The following is a 21,369-nucleotide window of genomic DNA, read 5'->3' on the forward strand; positions in this document are numbered from 1 at the left end:
TTATCAAAACAGGCATACTTGTTCTTTGGCCCAATCCCCTCCTCCATGTAAAAATTCGAGATGTTTGGGCCATAATTGCGGCCTCTGCAGCGACCAGAAAAACCGACAAAAATTAAGTATTTTGTCCATTTCATCCCCTAAATATAAACCGATGTTTACCAAAAACAATAGAGGTCTTCATTGGGCCGAACCCTTCCTACATGGAAAATTTCGTGAAGATTGGTCTATAACTGTGGTCTGTATCGTGTTTACAAATTATAATGGTCGGACGGACGGACACACATGTCTAGATCGACTCAGCTAGTCGAGATATGACGATCGGTATATTTAAAGGTGGGTCTAGGACCAAAGCTATAATACCCTGACAACATAGTTGTGTAGGGTATAAAAATGTTTGAAAATGTTCTAAGAATAACAAGTGTCTAACCTCAGGTAATTCCAACTGACGGACGATTGTAGACGATATGTCTGCATTTTCATAGAATCGTAATATGATACTTTATCGAATTATTGAATACAACTATTTTGTCAAAGTTAATTATTTTTATTTCAGATATGTAATAATGGAAAATCTTCGCATGTTTCTTTATGGCTATTCCGCTGACGACCCTCTGTATTTTGGATGCAAATTGAAGAGAATTGGACAACCTGTAAGTAAAAGTCAAACATTGAAATATGTTAAAAAATATTAAAAAATCACACTGCAATGAAAAAAATCCCCTTCTTCAAAGATTGGACCGGCATTTCCGCCGTGCAAAGTTTGGACGAAATTAGTTAGTTCAACCTTATGAGAATCCTAAATACTAAATGACAGCAAATCTGTTTGAACTACACAAATACCGAAATTTGGAAGGCATTGCGATATATCAGGCTACTTTAAAAAGAATATAGATAATTTTTGGTAGGAAGATTTTCATTAAATCCCAAAATTCCAAATTAAAGCAAATTCGGTAGGAAAACATGCCCCACATCCCGAAATACCGAATATTTTAGGGTACAATTATATATGTGTGCTATATAAAAAAGTGGAACGATTTACCCCACTTTTACTACTAATAATTCCGAGGAGTAGTATCAATGTTACGAGTTACATCGGAATTTCAACGGACGGACATAGATTGTAATTCCTATCAAAAATATATATTTCTAATAAAAGAGTAAAGTGATAGACTGACTGGCTGACAGACTGACTTAACAATTCATCAACGTCCAGACGAAACGTCTGGAGCTAGAATCTTGAAATTTGAGGTGAGGGTCACTATTGGACCAAAGGAGTCAGATAAGGTTGAGTATTGGAAAATTCGTACTAGAACGGCACGAAAAGTACTAATGTGGTACCATTTGTATTTGGCGAACCGGTAGAACTCTTAAATTTGAAATGAGGGTCACTAATGAAGTGTAGAATAGATGTAACAAAGGTTTTTTTTAACATTCGAACTATAAGTATACGAAAAGTACTAAAATGTACTAAATTTGGTACAATTTCGTATCTTGTGAATGGATAGAACTAAAAACTTGAAATTTGGAATGCGAACTAAGGTTGAGAAGTAGGGTCAATATAAGGAGATGATTTTGAAAGCGTGATCACATGTAGGATTGGGTATTGTAGAAAGTTTTGGAAACTTATACTAATGTGTACTTAATGGTACTAAATGTGATACAATTTGGATTTAGGTGAACCGATAGAGCTGGAACACTAAAATTTGGAATAAGATTATTTTTGGAGTGTAGGTTTGGGGATATGGATGTAGTTTTGGAAATTTTTACATATGGGTACTAAATAGTACTAAATTTGATACAATTTGGATATAGAGTTGGAATAGTAAACAATTTGAAATATAAATTACTGTTGATGTGTAGAATTGGAGTATGTGTGTAGTTTTGGAAATTTGTACTTGTGGATACTAAATGGTACTAAATTTGATAAAATTTGGATTTAGTTGAACCAACAGACCTGAAATCCTGAAACGTGGAATTATGATTACTTTTGAAGCGTTGAACTGTGATGTTGTGTGTCGTACTTATGTGTACTAAATTTGGTACTATTTGAATTTTGGATGAACCGTTAGAGCTAGAATCCTAAAATGTTGAGTTAGTATCACTGTTGGGGTTTTGAATTGGGGTTTGTAAGAAGTTTTGGAGAAATATACTAAATGACAATAAATTTGGTAAAATTTTTATTTAGATTGAACCAATAGAGTTGGAATCGGGAATTTGGGTAATAAGTTTTCCATTGCATTGGATGATGTAGGTAATAATGGAATTTTATACTTATGTGTACAAATTTTATATAATTTGGAATTATGAATGGGGTATGTGAGAAGTTTTGGAAATTCGTACTTATGACTGTTCAGGTAGGTAGTTGTGGATATTTATATTAATGTGTACAAACTGGTACTAAATTTGGATTTGGGTGAACATATATTAGAAATTTGGATCGCTTTAAAAATCTAAATCAATCAAATCTCCATACATTTTTTAGGAATTCATGGCCTCCGGTGCTGGTTATGTACTCAGCAAAAATGCTCTAATGAAATTCATCAACGAAGCTTATGATAACAGTGAAATTTGCAATGAATTGGAGGCGGATGAAAACATGGCCCTAAGTAATTGTCTAAGAAATATCAACGTTACATTTGGGGATACCAGAGATGAAAAACACATGGAACGTTTTATAGCTGTATCGCCCTCACACGTTATTCCCGATTTCAAAATGGATTGGTATGGTACTGAAATTTACCATTCTGTCAATGAGGTGAGTTTTTCACATTTATGTTTTTATGTGACGTTAAATTAGTTTTATTTTAATTTCAGAATGTTAGTTGTTGTTCTCCCCATGCAATCTCGTTTCATTATATAAATTGGCGGGAATTGTATACATTGGATTATTTATTATATACATTAAAACCTTTTGGTTTGTTTTCTAATATAACTTGGACATTGCCAAAAAGGTATACAAGTGAAGATCACAAAGCTCATGCGGAAATGAATGAAGTACTTACTACATAAGCCATAGATTACAATTAATACTTATAATATATATGTAGTTATATATTATTGTAATAAAATGGAAAAACAAAATAAAAGAAACAAAATCAAATTTTTGTTTTTTCTCTTTGGGTTGAGCTAAATGATCCAAATGTTGCTATGAAATGAAAGACAGGGGATGAACCTACGTACTCACCATTATGTGATGCGTTTCGCTATTGGTTAAGCGGCTCATCAAGCATATTGGGCTTTGTGACTTTACAAAGGTCCTTCGTTGATAAGTTGTATTTATATCAGATGTAATTAAAAATTACGTCTGCGAATTAAATTCAAATTTATCAAGGATCGACAATTTTTCTCAACTCCGGAAGCAGTCCTTTTCAAAGTAAATACACCTAAGTCTGTTTTTACACGGTCTTTTTGTACACGGTTTTGATATAACACGGTTTGAAAATTGAATATTTTAATTTTTTTTACACAATTTTATTCCATTTAGCACGATTTGATATTTTATGTACTCAAATTTTTTTGTCAAATTTAATTTTTGCGAAGTATGTTCATATCACAAAAAAGTATTTATGAAAGAAAAAAGTCTGAAACCATCGATAGATTGCGAACACTAGCTTAAAGATTTAAGTGAATTCCCCTTTAGCTCGTACAAACAATTTTTACTGGTCAAAGCAAATGTGAATAACACTAATTTAGGGGAATTCCCTTTTTTACACGGTTTTTTTTTTATACGGCTTCTTCTGGAACCAATCTACCGTGTAAAAACAGACTTAGGTGTATTTCGAACATTTCCTAAAAAAGAATAGATTTTAAATCAAGGTTTTACTAAATGAATTTCCCACAAAAAATCTTGACTACGTCAGATATAAATTGACGAGAGTTTTTCTTTTAAATATTTTGGACAGTTTTTTTTCTATATTCTTGTTTTAAAAACATAAATTAATTTAATATAATCCTAAATTATATAAATCCTAATATTTATAAAAAATACTAAACAATTCGAATATATTCTCCGTTTATAGATTTGATTTGTACATAGCATTTCTGCACAAAATTCCCCAACGATGTTCATTCATTGTGTTTGTGTGTCACCCAGTGTTATTTACATTGCGCCTGAATGTATGCAACAATAATATGAGTTCGATTTAACATCTACCAACTACATTATTGTTTTAGAGTTGCCAAGTTATATTGATATGTCTTGTTGGCAACGCAATAAAATATGGGTTCATTTGGAACATTTTCAATAATAAATTCAGAGGTAAGTAAATCACATTAATATCCTCTACCATAAATTGCAGTGTATATTAAACCTCGAAATGTTCACCTGAGACTCCATAGTGTATCTTCTATATATATAAAACAAAAAAAAAATGTGTTTGTTTGTGTGTATGTTCTCGATAGACGCAAAAACAGCTAAACAGATGTAAATGAGATTTACACAGAATGTCATGACATGCCCTGAAAGTCACATAGGCTAAATAAATATCAAAAATTCCGCGTGGTTGCAGAGTTATAGCATCAATACTAAACATACCTCAAAATTCAAGTATTCCCAACTCTGAAATAACATATCTTATATCTTAAGAAGGGTTACAGATTCCTACTTCAAAATTTGCCTGAGTAAATTGGTTACAAATACGCATTATCACTATAAAAATTGGCGTGAAACAATGGGGAGAACTTACTCCCATATATAGAAAAAAGAAACGCTTTTGGTTTTAGACCCAAAATCGCTGAATTGACTGGCAAAAATGTTTGCAGTCAGTCATGCCATCCCACGGAAGTAAGATAGGCAAAATAAACTTCCAAAATTCCGCGATTTCGAGGAGTTAAAGCATAAACCGTAATCATACATCTGAACTAATAATCATTTTCTATGAACATATTAGAATATCTTGAATAAATCTGTTCATAAAAGTATGTATGACACTCAGATAAGTACAAATCCAATCATAAACTACCTGGAAGTAGAAATTGGTCCAAATCAGAAATTTTCGACTCATAATTTTTTGCTCTATTATGTTATTATCAGTAATGAGAAAAAACCACCAGTTCAGTAATTCCGCGAACGTCTGCTGTTATCTCTCCATTATCTTCACATATTTTAATAACATTTTTTTTCTGGATTAATGCCTTTGTCTGTTGATTAGAGAAAGGTGTAGAGATGGCCCGCCGTCCTGACTTGCAATCCGTTTTAGAGCCACGACAAATTGTGTAGACTTGGTCTATGTGCCTTAAAGGTTAAGTTTCAATTTTGATTTCTCTTATGAATTTAACTAGTTGATATAAATGGTCTCCTTGGTGTTTATTCATGAAATCCTCGACTGAGAGGATATCACTGAAGGCTGGGTAGGTTGCTCTCGTGTTGCTGTATTTGGTGCATTCGAAAAGTATGTGAGAGACGGTTTCTTCTGAATTGCAAGTGTCACAGTTACCAGATTGTATAACTTTTAATTTTGAGAGTGTGCTTTTGCTGAATGAGTGATTACTAAAAATGCGATTTATGATTTTCTGGTCACCGGCTGTAAGTTTTGAGTTTTTGAACCATGTTCTTCTATTGGGTTTTGGGAAAATTTTGTAAAAATGAGAGTTGCTTTGAAGGGTAATGTTGGAGTACTCGTTAGTCCATTCGTCCCAAAGTGAATCTTGAATTATTGAAATGGCATCATTTATAGGCCAATTGATATGTAAAAGTGAGCCTTGTGTGGTTGCGTTTTTAGCTGCTTGGTCAACAGTTTCGTTGTAGGCGATGTTTGAATGTCCGGGAATGTAGTGTAATTCAATTGTAAAACGAGTTGAGTTTGCGATTTGTATAAATTTGTCGATTAAGTAATTGTTGTGTTTTTTGGAATTAATTGCTTTTATCCCGCTGAGGCTGTCTGATAGGATGGCGATTTTGGTAAACGCTTTCTCTTTTGCATACGTTAGTGCTTGGAGAAAGCCTAACACTTCGGCTGACATTGAAGACAATTTTTTGTTTTTGTAAAAGGATTCAAGTGAGTTTGAGTTTATATGGAGGAATGCTGCCCCAGATGTGTGATCCGAGACTGAGCCATCAGTGAAAAAAATGTTATATCCTTGAAGTTTTAGTTTATTAATTTTCTCGTTCACCAGGAGGTTGATAGTTTCCAGACTAGCATCCGATTTTTTGGATACAGCCCCTTGGAAGAAGTCTGGTTTTGTAATGATACTACGAGATGGTGTTGCGATAATGTTGGTTTCTGCGACGTTATTTATAATGTCACCAAATTTGTCGAGAACTTGAGTATAGCTGGTGTTGTGCGTGGATAGAATCCTGACGTTGTTAAGACCTGGATGACTGTATGCTTTGGCTTTGATGAGCTCTTTGTCATTTTGGAAAAAAATTCAGTTAAGGAACTCTTTTTTGTTTTGATTTTCAATAATTCTACAGCCATTGGGGAAAATAAATATGGATGCAATAAAAGCAGCGAAATGCTGATGGTTTTCTTCGAAATACTAAGGTATGTACAGTTAAGACCAAGACTAAATCTAGGTCGGTAAAAATATTATAATGTGATAATGCATTCTTTTGAAAACCTTAACAGGAATTATACTGCAGGATCTAAGCGATATCAATTGGAGCAAGGAAGGGATCCCAGCAACATAATGAGGAATCAGTTGGGAATACAGACATAAAGGTTGGGGATAAGGGGAATGAATGATTGTGTTGGTCTTTGAATGATTAATGAAAAACATTTAAATATTGGAAAAAAATATATTAGTGTATAATCCTATTGAGATAAGCCAATCAAAATTTGTTTTTAAAAATGTATTTGTAATCTATTGAATCGAATAACGTATACATTAACCAGCTATACGAAATAATTACTGATATTACACTACGAAATATCTATAGCCGAACAGTAATCTACGAATTAGGCTACTAAAAAGCCTATATCATAGCTTTTAACTGCATATAAATAGTTTTCTACGTGAACTTTCCCATGTTAATCACTTTTTAGCAGGGGCAGCGAAGCGCCACGCGTCCAGCTAGTTCCTCATAAAAATACAATTCTATCTCGATATAGCCATGCCCGTTTATCTGTCCATAACGATATTCCCAAATATTCGGTATTTTGAAGTTTTTGGGAATGTATTGTACACCTAATTAGCTGTAATTGGATTTCATGGGTTCTACCTGTTCCGAATACAAATTATCAATATTGAGCCACTTTTTAGACTAGGCCCCATATAACGGTCTCCAACAATATTCAGTATTTTGTTTCCTTTACAATCTAATTGTATATAATTTTATATTTAGGCTTCTTATTTGGTGGTCAATCTTGATACAAAAAATTATTAATATTGGCCCAAGTTTCCGGGTAGCCCATTTATAATGATACCACCCGTTATTCGGTATTTTTGAGGGTTTCGTTTTTAAACCGAATTGACTGTAATTTCAAATTCCTATAAAAATCATCGGTTTACATTTAGGTTTAGCTCCCATTTCCGGTATTTTTTCAATATAGGCTAATGTTTAAAAGTGACCCGTTCAATTTACGTTATGTTGGAATTTCTCATCCTGAGTGTATGTAATATGTAAATTGGAGCATGAGCAATTGTTACCACAAATACTGTAATAACGTAGCCCTTCTATTAATTTCCCGATCGATTCAAGTAATCTTAAATGCACGTCACGTGGCGGAGCGTATAACATTTTCGTTACGGTTTTACTTAACAATGTTTTTACATGTAATATTCTACGTGTGTATATGTAATTTACCATGTCGTTTAAAACTACTCGAAATAACCACCGCACACCCCATATCATCTTGTATATAATTTAATGTCGATTTTACAATGTCAATGTCTCAATCACAATAGAGCTTGCAATGTTTAAGATAATGTTTTTGCACATATATTTCTACTATTTCCTGGAATGTATGTTATTAAAGGTATAAAAAAATATATATTTTTTTAATATTTTTTTCAGTCTTGGCGTGTCCTTAACTTCATAATTCATGTTCTTTGTTTATATCTTATGACAATTATCTGTGTTTATATTTTAAATTCTATGAAAAGGTTCCAAGTTTTACCTTAACTTAAATATTATCCCCTATCAATCAAAGGTTTCATTTTATAGAGAATATATTCCATAACATAAAATTCATCGGGAATAAGATAGTGAAACGATATTGCCGTCGCTGAACAACAGGTGACATTCTGAAATAAATATATAACGGAAAATAAAATAATTAAATAATTAATTAAATTATTTGCACTCTCACCTCATTTGAATCATGATATACTAACTTTGCATACCATTCCGATCTTATATTTGGCATTACATCACGTGGTGCCAGCGGTATAAAACGCTCTTTACCCTCGACATCCCTTGAATCGCCTGCGATGACACCAATATTTTCCAAACACATACCCAATTGAAGATCTTCGGCTTGAAATTCACGATTACAAACGACATCGTTATCATAGGCTTCCTTGGCAAATTTCTCCAAAGATTTTTTGCTTAGGACATAGCCAGCACCGCCAGACATATAACCCTAGATTTTTTGGAATATTATTATATAAAGAAAATTGTAGGTAGTATTAATGTATACCTGCTGAATATGCTGCTGCAGCTTGCATCCGAAATATAAAGGGTCATATGACGAATATGGACGGAGAAATGTGCGAAGATTTTCCATTATTATGTATCTAAAAATAATATGTTAATTCTCATAAGTGATAAACGTATTTGCAAGAAGATTTACAAACTCTGCTTTTTATACCCTACACAACTATGTTGTCAGGGTATTATAGCTTTGTGCAGTCCCAAGAATTTGTAACACCGCGAAATATTGGTCCTTGACCCACCTTTATATATACCGATCGTCAAATCTCGACTAGCTGAGTCGATCTAGACATGTGTGTCCGTCTGTCCATTATAATTTGTAAACACGATACAGGCCACAGTTATGGACCAATCTTCACGAAATTTTGCATGCAGGATGGGTTGTGGCCCATGAAGACCCCTATTGTTTTTGGAAAATATCGTTTAATTTTAAATGGACCAAAAACTTTATTTTTGTCTAATTTTTACATGGAGAAGGAGATCGGGCCAAAGAATAAGCATACCTGTTTTGATAAAGATCGGTCAATATTTAGCGGTTCAAATGGATCCTGACTTTTGTGTGAAAAATGACAAAATTTGTTATCTAAGGCGTATATATTTACCCCTGAAGGACATAGACCCGAGAAGTTGATGGTATATCCAAGAGGAGTGGTTGACCTTTAAATTGATTTTCGTGGAAGTTGTGTAGGGTATCATATGGTCGGCCCCGACCGACTATACTGCTCCGCTCACTGGTTACATATTAGGTTGGGGAAAAAGAAATCCGTTATTTTTATATGAACTATAAGACTTTATTTAACATGCTTCGGAATGTCCGATTTGGGTAAAATATGCAACGTTTTGTTGTATGATTTGTTACCATTTTAAAGGTAACTTCATAATGACTCTCTCATAGAAGACTTGCTCTCTATTTGCAAAAAAAAACTCTAGTAGTCGATGTTCACAATCCTCCCTAGATACCAAGTTTTAATCATTAAAGAAATTTTGTATTGCAAGAAAAATATGATAATCGCTTGATGCCAAGTCCGGACTTTATGGCGGATGCAATAAAACATCCCAACCAAGCTCCCGAAGTTTCTGGCGAATCACTGTAGATGTGTATGGCCTAGCGTCGTTCTGGTAGAACACAACACCTCTCCTGGCCAATTCTGGTCAGTTGCTATCTTCAAACGGTCCAGTGATTAACAGTAAAGATTAGAATTTAGCGTTTGGTCATATAGAATAGCAGAACCTTCCTGGTTTGTCCTAGTTTGACCACCGTTTGAGGTGCTTCACCGCTCTTTAACCAAGATCGCTTTCGCAAAGGCTTATCGTTTGTGATCCATTTCTCATCTCCAGTCACCATTCGTTTAAGAAATGATTCTATCTCATTCCGTTTGGCCAAGGCAGATGGAAATTCGATTCATTCTATTTTTTTCTGTTAATTGGTATGGAACCCAAACATCGAGCTTCTTTTTGAATCCAGTTTTGTTTAAATGGTTTACAACAGGTTTATGGTCGGTTTTTAGCTCATGGGCGATGTTACGATTGCTAACATGCTGGTCAACTTCGACAATTTCTCCGATTTTATCGACATTTTCAAATATATTTAGTTAATCAACCTACATACCAATATCGACCATTTTAATACCATTCAGCACCTTTGTTCTCTTATAGTATTTAACTACCTCCATATCTCAACACTACACACCAATTCTGACCCTAAAAGAAATCAAACTCTATATTAAATTTGGTACAATTTATTACCTTTTGTACTCTTGTAGTACTTTTTTCCAAAACGAATTCAACATTTTATGGTTCGAACTCTATAGGTTCAACCAAATCCAAATTTTACCAAATTTAGTATCATTCAGTACATATAAGTACGAATTTCTAGAACTACCTACATAACTCTATTCTACACTCCAACAGTAATATTTATTACAAATTTAAGGATTCCAGATCTATCGGTTCACCAAATTGTGTAAAATTTAGTACCATTTAGTGCACAAAAGTACGAATTTCCAAAACTTTATACATACACCCCAACAGTGATCCAAACTCTAAATTTCAGCATTTCAGTTCTCTCTCAACATTCAAATTTTACCATTTAGTACACATACGTACGAATTTCCAAAACGTCATTAAAAATTCGTACGACCAATAGAAGTATTATTTCTCGATTTCGGAATTTCACGTACTTTCAAAGCTTCCCTCTTACCCAATCCTTCACTCCAACAGTGATTCTAACACAAATTTCAGTGTTCCAGCTCTATCGGTTCACCCATATTGTACCAAATATAGAACGATTTAGTACTTTTCGTACAATTACGTACATATCCCAATCCTACACTACGACGTTTCTCAAAAATAAAAATGTATAAAATAGTACCATATAGTTTCGTGCCGTTCTTGTACGAATTTATGAAACCCCAGTCAATATGACACCTTCAGACTAAGAGTGACCCTGACCCAAAAGCTTTTTCCGTTTAAAGATACAATTTTGACAAAGTTTCAAATTCACACTAACTTACGTATCATCATCCGCTTTCAGGAACCAATCAGTATCATTTATATGATTATCGTAAATATATTTCAGGGCCATCTTTGTTTTATTCCACAAATGTTGACGACCTTCACCCACTGGTAAGGCAATCGTTTGCAACACCTCATCTTCCTGCGAACTGATGAATAGCAATTTATTGCATCTGCGACCCCATGTCTCACGTATATGTATTGCCTTGGTCAAATGATTTGCGGGTTGGGTCATAATCCAACAGAGGATTCGTGTAGTGTTATACGATGTATAACCATGGCCGCTTTTAACATCGATTTCGGTAGTTTTGAATCCAGCATTTTGTAGGTCATTATTAAACCAAACAAATGTCGAATACAGACCAATGGTAAATCCAATTATTAGACAAAGTAAATTTTTCCAAATCGTATCAATTTTCTTTACTTTTGAACTTATTTTTAACATATTGGTTTACACACACACACACATTCAAATACCATTCTTTTTTATATTAACTAGAAATCATTTATTTACTGTTTGTTTTTAATTGTTTTTTGATTTGTTATTACCGAAAAACAAGTTTTGTTTTTGTTGAAATTGTTTTGCGAACTCGTCTCGTTTTAATGTTCCTCTTTGTAATGCTTTCAAATAAATGACTAACCGAACGCCGTGATGAACAAGTGTTACTTCGGCGTATGAACGCGTACATTAACATTTCTTTTTTTTTTGACAAAATCTCCACATCTTGTTTTTTTTTTTTTTTTTTTGATTATGTTCAAATTTTGTTATTTTTGTCGGTATTTTATTTGGATTTTATTGCATTTTACAATTGCCCCAAGTTAATTGTACTCTTCCATCATCATAACCTTTGTATTTACGAGGAGAGAAAAATAATTCCGTTAATTTTTTAATATCGTGAAAGAACAACAAATACCTCCAAATATCGGTTCACACCTTCTTGTTCCTCTCATCCAAATGCTACAATCGTGGAACGTAATATGAAACCATATAGTCCTTGGTATCATTTTACGTTCTACGATTGTATTAAGAGGTATATTAGCGTGGTTCTAAAAAAATCGATGTCGAAGTTTTTTTGGCAGTAACCTCAATAATGTTTCATTTTCATTGATTTTAAAATCCCAAAGATTTGAAAATCTAGAAAATTCTTGGTAGGTATGACCATTTCCAAAATCCCAAATAATTCGCATATTCTTACACCCACTAAAATGAAGAATTGAATTCAATAAGCAGATTTTTCGAATGTTCATATAGATTTATTATTTTTATGAAAAAACTAACTTATGCATAAATCAGCCGCTAGATGGCGTAGTTTTCATATAATGCAAACATCTAACTTTTAACTCAGGAAACAGGATGCCCCATTTTTGTGTCGATTTTGTTTTTCATAGACAAAAAAAATGTCATACATACTTGGACTTTTGCATCACATATCTTGAATTATCATTGATTTTGTAAGTTTCTCATGGATGTAAAAATATGAATTTTGCATACTGTATACACCAAAATGTGGGCCGATATATCAAATTTTAAATATCAATCATCTTGGGAGTACCATATTATCAATAAAAAAATAAAATGAATTTTCTAAAGCTGCACATTGCTGTCAAGATTAAACTAAACTTTTTTATATATTTATAAGTTTTAGAGACGGGGAACTTCGAAATAATTGAATAAATAAATATGAATGATTTAGCAATTTTTGCCACTGATCACATGATATGCGTATATTTAGAAGCAAGATATTTTCACACACGAAATATCAATAAATTTGATTTTTTTCAAAATATAATTGGATATCATAAAGGAAAATTCGTGCGTGTTTTCCTTTTTTATCACATTTAAATTCTGTAGCTCTGAGAATAATTATTTTTCATATTTTTTGCTAATGGATTAAACACCCACACTTCTGAAGCATCTAATAAATATTATTTCATTTGTTTACTTCTTAATTAGTGATAAATGGAATATTTAATGATAACAAATAATAAATTATAAACTAAAAAAAACAAGTGAAAAAGCGTTAAGTTCGGCCGGGCCGAACTTTGGATACCCTCCACCATAGATATACTGACAGGTACTTGAAATGAAAATAAAGCGAACATACCAAAAAGTGACCTTTCTACAAACTGATTATGTAAACCATAATGTACACCAAATACAAATTTCAGCAATTTTTAATGAATATTTTTACCCTCAGCCTTATGGCTAATGAGGGTGTATACACTTTGATACAGTGAAAATGTGCCTCATCAAAATATTGATTCTAGACCCCACGTTTTTCTTTTTTTCTTGACCAAATCCATTTCAGAAAATTTTGATTTCATCCAAACTTTGCCTAATTTATTATTAATTCCAAACTTTGTTCAAGTTCGAAAAAGGCAAAAATACCTTCTGGTACGTCCTACACAGGGCTAGGCCTAGGCCTAAATCCGGGCTATAGTTACATTATCGAACCTTACGAACCTACGAATCCTCCGCAGGTGAAATGATTACAACAGAGTCTTAAAACCAACCCCAAAACGCAGAACAAATCAGATAACTATTTTAATATAAAAAGGGGGGTTATATGGGGGCTACGCCAAAAAGGGGGCGAATATTAATAATTTTTAGTACGGAGGATTTTTACCATATACGGCTACAAAATACCAAATTGCAGCGAATTCGGTTGAAAAACGCGGTCAAGAACCCCAAAATTCCGAAAATTGGGGGTACCCTGATATGGGGGCTTCCCGAAAAAATGGACCTATATTCATAATTTTTTTGTGGAGACATTTGTTACCTATTAAGAACTCAAAATACTAAAAAAATGCGACCAAAACCCCCAAAATAATGAAAATTAGGAGGTACCGTTTTATGGGGGCTACCAGAAAAAGTGGGCCTATACTTATAACTTTTGTGGAAACATTTAGTACCCAATAAGAACCCAATGTACCAAATTTCAGCGAATTCGGCTGAAAAACGCGCTTAAGAACCCCAAAATACCGAAAAATGGGGGATACCCTTATATGGGGGCTACCGGAAATAATTGAACTATATTCATAATTTTTTGTGGAAAGATTTGGTACCTATTAAGAACTCAAAATACTAAATTACAGCCAATTCGGTGGGAAAATACGACGAAAACCCTCAAAATACTAAAAATTAGGAGGTATCGTTATATGGGGGCTACCAGAAAAAGTGCACCTAACTTATAATTTTTTGTGGAGACATTTAGTATCCAATAAGAACCCAATGTACCAAATTTCTGCGAATTCGGCTGAAAAACGCGCTCAAGAACCCCAAACTATCGAAATTTGGCGGGTACCCTTATATGAGAGCTATGCCTAAACGTGGACCCATATATTCCATCTTCGAACTTGACATGCCTGCAGACAAAAGACAACCCTATGCAAAATTTCAGCACCCTATCTCAATTCCTTCAGAAGATACCGTGATTACAACAGACGGACTGACAGAAGGACGGACGGACATAGCTAGATAGTCTTAGAATTTTACCCTGATCAAGAATATATATACTTTATAGGGTCGAAAACGAATATTTCGAAGAGTTACAAACGGAACGACAAAATTAATATACCCTCCATACTATGGTGGAGGGTATAAAAAAAACAAGTTCATTAAAAATTAATTGTAATTTATATCCACTTAGAAATTGAATTTCTTCACAAAGATTTTAAATAAATAAGGCAATTTTCTAATTGAGTAGCTAATAAACATGTATGGCCTTTTATGGTCTATCTTAACGTTTTGTGAACAATGTCCGAAGTAGAAGCATGAGTACTGATAGGAGATTGACATTAACTAAAATATTTCACATACAATAAAAATAATTTGTCACTAAGACAGCGCCACATTGGAGAAATATTTAAAGAAGGCGTCTAGAAATTTAGAAATTTAACGGCTCTTAAGATTCTTTGTATTAAATTTGTCATTCCGTTTGCATCACTTCGCAATTTTCACCGGATACTCTATAAAGTATATATTCTCTTGCTTTTATTTGTTATGTTCTAAAGAGATAACAAAGCAATACTAAACAGCTATATGAGAAAATTAATAATTTTTGGTAGGGAGATTTCTTACCATATACGACTACAAAATACCAAATTATATCGGATTCGGTTGAAAACACCGAAAATTGAGGGTCCCCTTATATGAGAGCTGCCAGAAAAACTTAACCTATATTTATACTTTTTAGTGGAGGGATTTGCTACCAAATAAGTACTCAAAGTGCTGAATTACAGCCAATTCGGTCGAAACATGCGATCAAAACCCCTAAAATACTGAAAATTAAGGGGTGCCGTTATATGGGGGCTACCAGAAAAAGTGGACCGATATTTATAATTTTTAGTGAAGATATTAGGTACCCAATAAGAGCCCAATGTACCAAATTTCAGCGAATTCGTTTGAAAACGCGCTAAGAACTCCAAAATATCATATATTGGGGGGTACCTCTATATGGGGACTACCTGAAAAAGTGGACATATATTTAAACATTTTAGAGGAGAAATTTGGTACTCAATATAAACCCAATGTATCAAATTCCGGCGAAATCAGGTGAAAAACTCGCCCAAGATCCGCAAAATACCGAAAATTGGGAAGTACCCTTATATGGGAGCTATGCATAAACATGGACCGATATATCCCATCATCGTACTTGACCTGCCTGCAGACAAATGACAACCCTATACTAAATTTCAGCACCCTATCTCACTTCCTTCAGAAGACAGCGGACGGACACACATACTTAGATTTTACGCTGATCAAGAATATATATACTTTATAGGGCCGCAAATGAATAATTCGATGAGTTACAAACGGAATGACATACTATGGTGGAGGGTATAAAAATCAAAAAGTTGCTTTAGTTTTGACCAAGCTAAAATTGGATAATTTAGCTTTCAAGCTAAATTATCCAATTATCCTGCACCTCACCTGAAAATTGTTGTCTAGTGCAAATAGAAAAAATTTTAACTGTTTTATTTTTGTCAAAATATTTCCGGTTTATGTAGAAAGCAGTCCCATTAAATTATTTATTGTATACAAAAAATCTTGAAATTAGCTGCCTTAGTAGTACCATTCTATTTTTGGCAGTCAAAGATAACGGAAAGAAATTGAGATCGCAAAAAAAGTAAAAGTAAAAGTGCTTAAAACACAAAACATGGATAGAAATTAATATTTAGATTTCATTAAAACAATGCTAAAATTATCAATAATCCAAACAAAATGTATCTCAACAACAACCCTATGTCGGAATGTAACATTAATAATAATCGGGTTTATAATTGGCATCTACTATACACTTTTGTGGTTAAATACTCGTGCAACACTAAGTGAACCCTGTTTCGGAAAAGATGACCATATTCCTGAGGAAAATAATAACACCAATATATTTGAACAAATGTCGACCACGATTCAGACAAACATGGTCGAATATTTATTCAACACAACCCGAGTATTATGTTGGATCGTTACCAACCCTGCCAACCATTTGACCAAGGCCATACACATTCGTCACACTTGGGGACGTAGATGTAATAAATTGCTGTTCATTAGTTCCGAAGCTGATGATATTTTGCAAACAATTCAGCTACCGGTTGCCGAAGGTCGTGACTATTTATGGTTCAAAACGAAAATGGGACTAAAATATATTTATGATAATCATATCGATGATGCCGATTGGTTTCTGAAAGCCGATGATGATACGTAAGTAAACTAGAATTTAATTTCATCGTTTGAGTTCTGGTTTAAAGATGTTGAATTAGTTTTTTTAATAATTAAATCGGAACATTTTAAAACCAGTTTTTATAAATAGACAATAAATGGCACAAGCAGAAAATAACTGACATTCATAATGACGATTTGATGGAGATTAGTTGCCACTTTTATGCACTCAACAATGGATGGACGGTAAATTAATGTCGTCATTCTATTTAGCCCATCCCCATAACATATCCCAAATTCATTGATTTTAATCAAATTTGAATTCCCTAAAAATTCACAGATCCCCAAACAAAAAAAAAAACTAAATCCCATTTCCAAACAAAAAACCCTAATTTGGCGAAAAATTTGATATTTCGTCGAAAAATATACCGAAGACCTTATAAAGTACACATATATGTTTTTGATCACAATAAAATTCTATGTCGATTCTCAATATTAAAGTTATATATAGTTATAGTTTTGAAACTTTGCACATAAGTTGTTACTTACTTAGCTAGCTTTTGACAGAACGTTTGTTCCATAAGCCGAGCTTAAAAAAGATTTCCAGGTTCCTAGGCGCAGCTCATCCAATATAAAAGACTATGTTCCGAGACGTTGTCTGCCACTTGATCTTTCCATCGAATTCATGGGCTCCCCTTCGTCGTGAACCATCAGTTGGCTCGCTTTTATATGCCTATTGAACGGGGGCATCTTCATCCATTCTCACAAAATGACTTAGCCAATGTAGTCGCTGCATCTCGATACGTCTGACCATGTCGATGTCCGAGAATAGATGTTACAACTCACGGTTCATTGGACGGTGATGATCACTGTCGATGCAGATAGGCGAATTTTTTTCTTATACACTTCACATACACTCTGCCTCATAGTAGCATATGTTGGTCAACACTATTCTTCTCCGGATTTCAAAGCTGATGTTATTAGTTTTGCTTAAGGCTATCTCGGTACCGCCTTAAGCAAAACTAATATAAACTATAAAATCATTCACTACCTCGAAGCTTTAGTATTCAAGTTCCAAAGTTGGTCCGAGTCTACTGGACGCCTTGCGCGTTGATACCAAGCTGCCATTTACTGCCAGTCCCACATTGGCAGAGTCCTTCTCATTTTGTTCAAAGGTGGCTGTAACCGCTCGAAATGTTCGACCCATTATGCCGATGTCGTCGGCGAGTAACATATGCTGTTTGGTGTACAGAGCGCTATTTCTGTTCACATTTGTATCTCGTTCACATTTTCCATCAGCATGTCAAACTGGCCACTCGTGAGAATCACAGCAGAAGGTAACTTCTGAAGTGAAGTGTAAAGAACACGCCGTGTGCTCCCGAACATACCCGAATGTATATGAAATTTTAAAAAATCTGCTTATTGGATCGAATAAATTGCAAATTCTTTATTTTTAGAGGGTGTACGAATACGTATTTCAATTACTGTATATATTTTACGCTCATGCCAATGTATGGGTTATTTGTCACCTGTGACGATTTAATCCTTGTCTCGCATTCTATTTCCAGATATGTAATAATGGAAAATCTTCGATATTTCTTACATCAGTATTCCTCGGATATACCAATATATTTTGGTTGTAAATTCGATAGGTATATAAAGCAGGTAAGTTGATGGAACACTGTGTACTATTTTTGAGTTTATTTAAAAAATTCTTCCTCACAGGGTTACATGTCCGGTGGGGCTGGTTATGTAATGAGTAAAAAAGCCTTGATAAAATTCGCCACCGAGGCCTATGACAACAACCGTCTCTGTAAATATAAAACAATTGCCGAGGATCAACAATTGGGCATTTGCATGGAAAATATTGGGGTCATAGCTGGTGATTCAAGAGATGCAAATGGTATGGAACGATTTATACCATTGCCGCCAGTTGATGTCCAACCTGAGTCACATGTCGAATGGTATATAAAATGGGTTTATCATGAACCAGAAAAGGTAAGGCTTTGATATGCCATGCTGTTAATACTTGTTTTTTCATTTACTTCATTATTTCAGAATGTCTCCTGTTGTTCACCACATGCTATATCATTTCACTATATAACACCCGACGAGTTTTATGTTCTAGAATATTTAATATATACTTTGAGGCCATTTGGTGCTCCTGTTTATGAAAGTTTGCCTACGAAAATAAATGTTTCAGAGATTTATGCTGCCGGTATGCCAGATGCTGAACCTTTAATGGTTCCACAAACTGTCGATAGTAACGGATAGTATATTTTATAGTTGATTAATATTAAAAATAATTTCAATAGTCTGGTTTCCGTGTATCTGTTTGATTTAGAATAAACAAAAACAGCTTTTTGGTATGGTCTAGACTATGAATAACTGTCGAATTCGTCTGATAGAGTCAAAACTTTGACCCAAACTACATTAACAGCTTGGAAGTATCTTGTTGTTGCATATCCTCCCATAGGTTAGGTTTGGGCATGTGCAGTCAATAATGTGACTGCAGCACTCTGAGACCGTCCGGTCCATTGTGATCATCCATGAAAGATATGGAGAGATCTGTGGGGGAGAAAGGGGAGATAGAAAAGAAAATAAGCTAATAAGAAGTATTAGGAGGTAGGTGGGAAATAGTTTCGAAGGCTATAGAAATTGGACAGAAAACATATTACGTGCTAAGGTTGCACTTTCCCAACCACTTTAGGTTACTAATGATGCTATAGTTGAAAGGAAGCTTAGGCTGACGTCAGAGTGCGTGCGAGAAGCGATCTATGATATGCCGCTAGAAGACGCTATAAACCTCTGCGTGTGTTTTCTTATGGCATAGCGAAAAAGCTGTCAGAGTGGATGCTACGCTACAAGCAAGACAAAGCGAGTGCAAGCGATAAAGCGTGTTGTGCAATGGTTTATAACAAGAGCTCGCTTTGGCTCTGTTTGAGTTTCTTTGTTTATTATTTTTATTTACCGTTATTGATCGGTTTTTGGCATCGTTCTTTTGCATATTATCGAATTTTAATGGCATGGACCAATCTGTCGGTATTTTTGTGGACTCAAGTTCAAATTTAATTAAATAATAATAATAAAAAAATAATAATAAAATAGTTTGGGAAATTTTCATTTCATAAATATTCTTTTAAAAATTATTTTGAAAATATTTTGGGATATGAAAAATTCTTCGTCTGAATCCTTCTTGAGTCAATAAACACCAGTTTACAACCGAAATAGTCAACAACACGCTTTGATCTCTATAACACTCACTCTGACATACTATAGCATTGAAGTAGCATGAACTATTATAGCATGTAGTATCGCATCGCTTCTCGCTTGCACTTATGGCCTTAGACATTATGGAAAGTGAGCACCCACTAGTCTGTGCCGTCTGTAGGCCAGCACTGGACAGCGACACAGGAGATGCTCAATTGTGTCCGTCTCCTCCTCGTCAACACAGAGTCTGCAGTAATCAGTAAAATCATGGTCCCATTTACTGGTAAAGGCCTGATATTGCAATGACCAGTAATGACTCCTGTCATTACTCTAATTTCAGCTTTGCTCAGGTTCAACAGTGAGTTTGTTCTCTTGATTGACAGAGTCGGCCAGATAGTTCTTGACACATTGCACCTAGGTTCGTTGTGCCAGAGTTCATTGGCTCGTTCATCGAAGAACGCCTCAAAGTTTCGAAAAGGATGTCAAACGGGTGGTTTGATTGAGCCATCGATTGCTAGATCTGTAGATTGAGATCCTCGTCTAGCTAATTCGTCTGCTTTTTCATTACCCATGATGTCACGGTCTCCTGGTACGCAACTGCCAATAGCTTTTTTTTCAAAACTGCTCTACACTCGAGGACGACGAAAACTTTGATATTACAGGATTTGAAGGCTCAAATCTCAGGACTGGTGATATATAGTTTTACGCGTTGGTCCAATGTCATACCTAGTTCGTTCAAAAGATGTGTAATTCGTAGCAATTGTTTATAGTGAGGTCCTGTACACACCTTTATATAAAAAATAATAACCGCTCATATTTTTTTAAAGTATTTTTATTTATTTGATGCATTTGTCATTTTATGGGATTAATTTTCTCTTTTTGTTGTTGATGTTATTGTGATTATTAATTAACAAATAATTTGAAGATTTCTAATTGATGTTATAATAACTAACTAAAATATCTGATTAACAATTTTAACGTAAGAAGCTTTAGTGTTTTTATTTTTTTTTTTTTTTTACTTTTTAGTATCCTTTTACTAAAGTTTTGTTTAACAAAACCTACAGAGAAAAGGAGGTAATAAGGAGGAAAGTTCAATGGTTTGTGGTGTATATATTTGAAATTATGAAAATATGATTTTTTACATTCTGAATAGAATAGTGTTCTTAATAAAGTATTTCTATTGTTAATAATTGATTGAATATTACATAAAAATTATAATAATTATGTTGTTTTTAGCTACATATTTATTTTTGTAGCTTAGTGGATTATTTAATAATTTTTCATTAAAAATAAATTATGGTTTAGTTTAATTTGTTTGCTTAAAGATTTAAAAATTGTAGTCAGGGTTTTATAGGTTGTTGGTGTATTAGATTTAATTTTTTTGTTGGAG

At 34.0% G+C, this 21,369-nt stretch overlaps 3 protein-coding genes across 3 annotated transcripts; 2 read left to right on the plus strand and 1 right to left on the minus strand.

Annotated features, from left to right (window-relative positions):
* Positions 1-2,342: 2,342 nt before the first annotated feature.
* Positions 2,343-3,009, plus strand: LOC133325907 (glycoprotein-N-acetylgalactosamine 3-beta-galactosyltransferase 1-like). The gene is made up of 3 exons (XM_061534606.1): positions 2,343-2,354; positions 2,483-2,755; positions 2,815-3,009. Exons 1-3 carry the CDS (start codon positions 2,343-2,345, stop codon positions 3,007-3,009), a joined length of 480 nt encoding a protein of 159 aa, XP_061390590.1.
* A 5,061-nt stretch (positions 3,010-8,070) lies between these two features.
* LOC133325904 (glycoprotein-N-acetylgalactosamine 3-beta-galactosyltransferase 1-like) lies at positions 8,071-11,342 on the minus strand. Its single transcript, XM_061534604.1, has 4 exons — positions 11,107-11,342; positions 8,580-8,676; positions 8,250-8,522; positions 8,071-8,184 (listed from the first exon to the last, which is right to left on the minus strand). The coding sequence occupies exons 1-4, from the start codon at positions 11,340-11,342 to the stop codon at positions 8,071-8,073; spliced, it is 720 nt and encodes a 239-aa protein (XP_061390588.1).
* Positions 11,343-16,530: 5,188 nt separating this feature from the next.
* On the plus strand, positions 16,531-19,043 carry LOC133325906 (glycoprotein-N-acetylgalactosamine 3-beta-galactosyltransferase 1-like). Its single transcript, XM_061534605.1, has 4 exons — positions 16,531-16,811; positions 18,338-18,434; positions 18,495-18,767; positions 18,828-19,043. The coding sequence occupies exons 1-4, from the start codon at positions 16,531-16,533 to the stop codon at positions 19,041-19,043; spliced, it is 867 nt and encodes a 288-aa protein (XP_061390589.1).
* The last annotated feature ends 2,326 nt before the right edge of the window (positions 19,044-21,369 follow it).

This window comes from Musca vetustissima, unplaced genomic scaffold, assembly GCF_032173495.1.
Source record: "Musca vetustissima isolate MV318-11 ecotype Yass unplaced genomic scaffold, APGP_CSIRO_Mvet_v1 utg80413, whole genome shotgun sequence".
Taxonomy (NCBI): Eukaryota; Metazoa; Arthropoda; class Insecta; order Diptera; family Muscidae; genus Musca; species Musca vetustissima.

What these genes read in the sequence shown, in the direction of transcription:
- LOC133325904 (XM_061534604.1), bottom strand. Translation starts at nt 11,342, where the DNA reads ATGACCCAACCCGCAAATCATTTGACCAAGGCAATACATATACGTGAG. An exon ending in CTGAAAGCGGATGATGATAC is followed by an intron (nt 8,677 to 11,106) that starts GTAAGTTAGTGT and finishes TATTATTTTTAG; the next exon opens with ATACATAATAATGGAAAATC. An exon ending in TATATCATGATTCAAATGAG is followed by an intron (nt 8,185 to 8,249) that starts GTGAGAGTGCAA and finishes TATTTATTTCAG; the next exon opens with AATGTCACCTGTTGTTCAGC.
- LOC133325906 (XM_061534605.1), top strand. Translation starts at nt 16,531, where the DNA reads ATGGTCGAATATTTATTCAACACAACCCGAGTATTATGTTGGATCGTT. An exon ending in CTGAAAGCCGATGATGATAC is followed by an intron (nt 16,812 to 18,337) that starts GTAAGTAAACTA and finishes TTCTATTTCCAG; the next exon opens with ATATGTAATAATGGAAAATC. An exon ending in TTTATCATGAACCAGAAAAG is followed by an intron (nt 18,768 to 18,827) that starts GTAAGGCTTTGA and finishes TCATTATTTCAG; the next exon opens with AATGTCTCCTGTTGTTCACC.
- LOC133325907 (XM_061534606.1), top strand. An exon ending in TTTACCATTCTGTCAATGAG is followed by an intron (nt 2,756 to 2,814) that starts GTGAGTTTTTCA and finishes TTTTAATTTCAG; the next exon opens with AATGTTAGTTGTTGTTCTCC.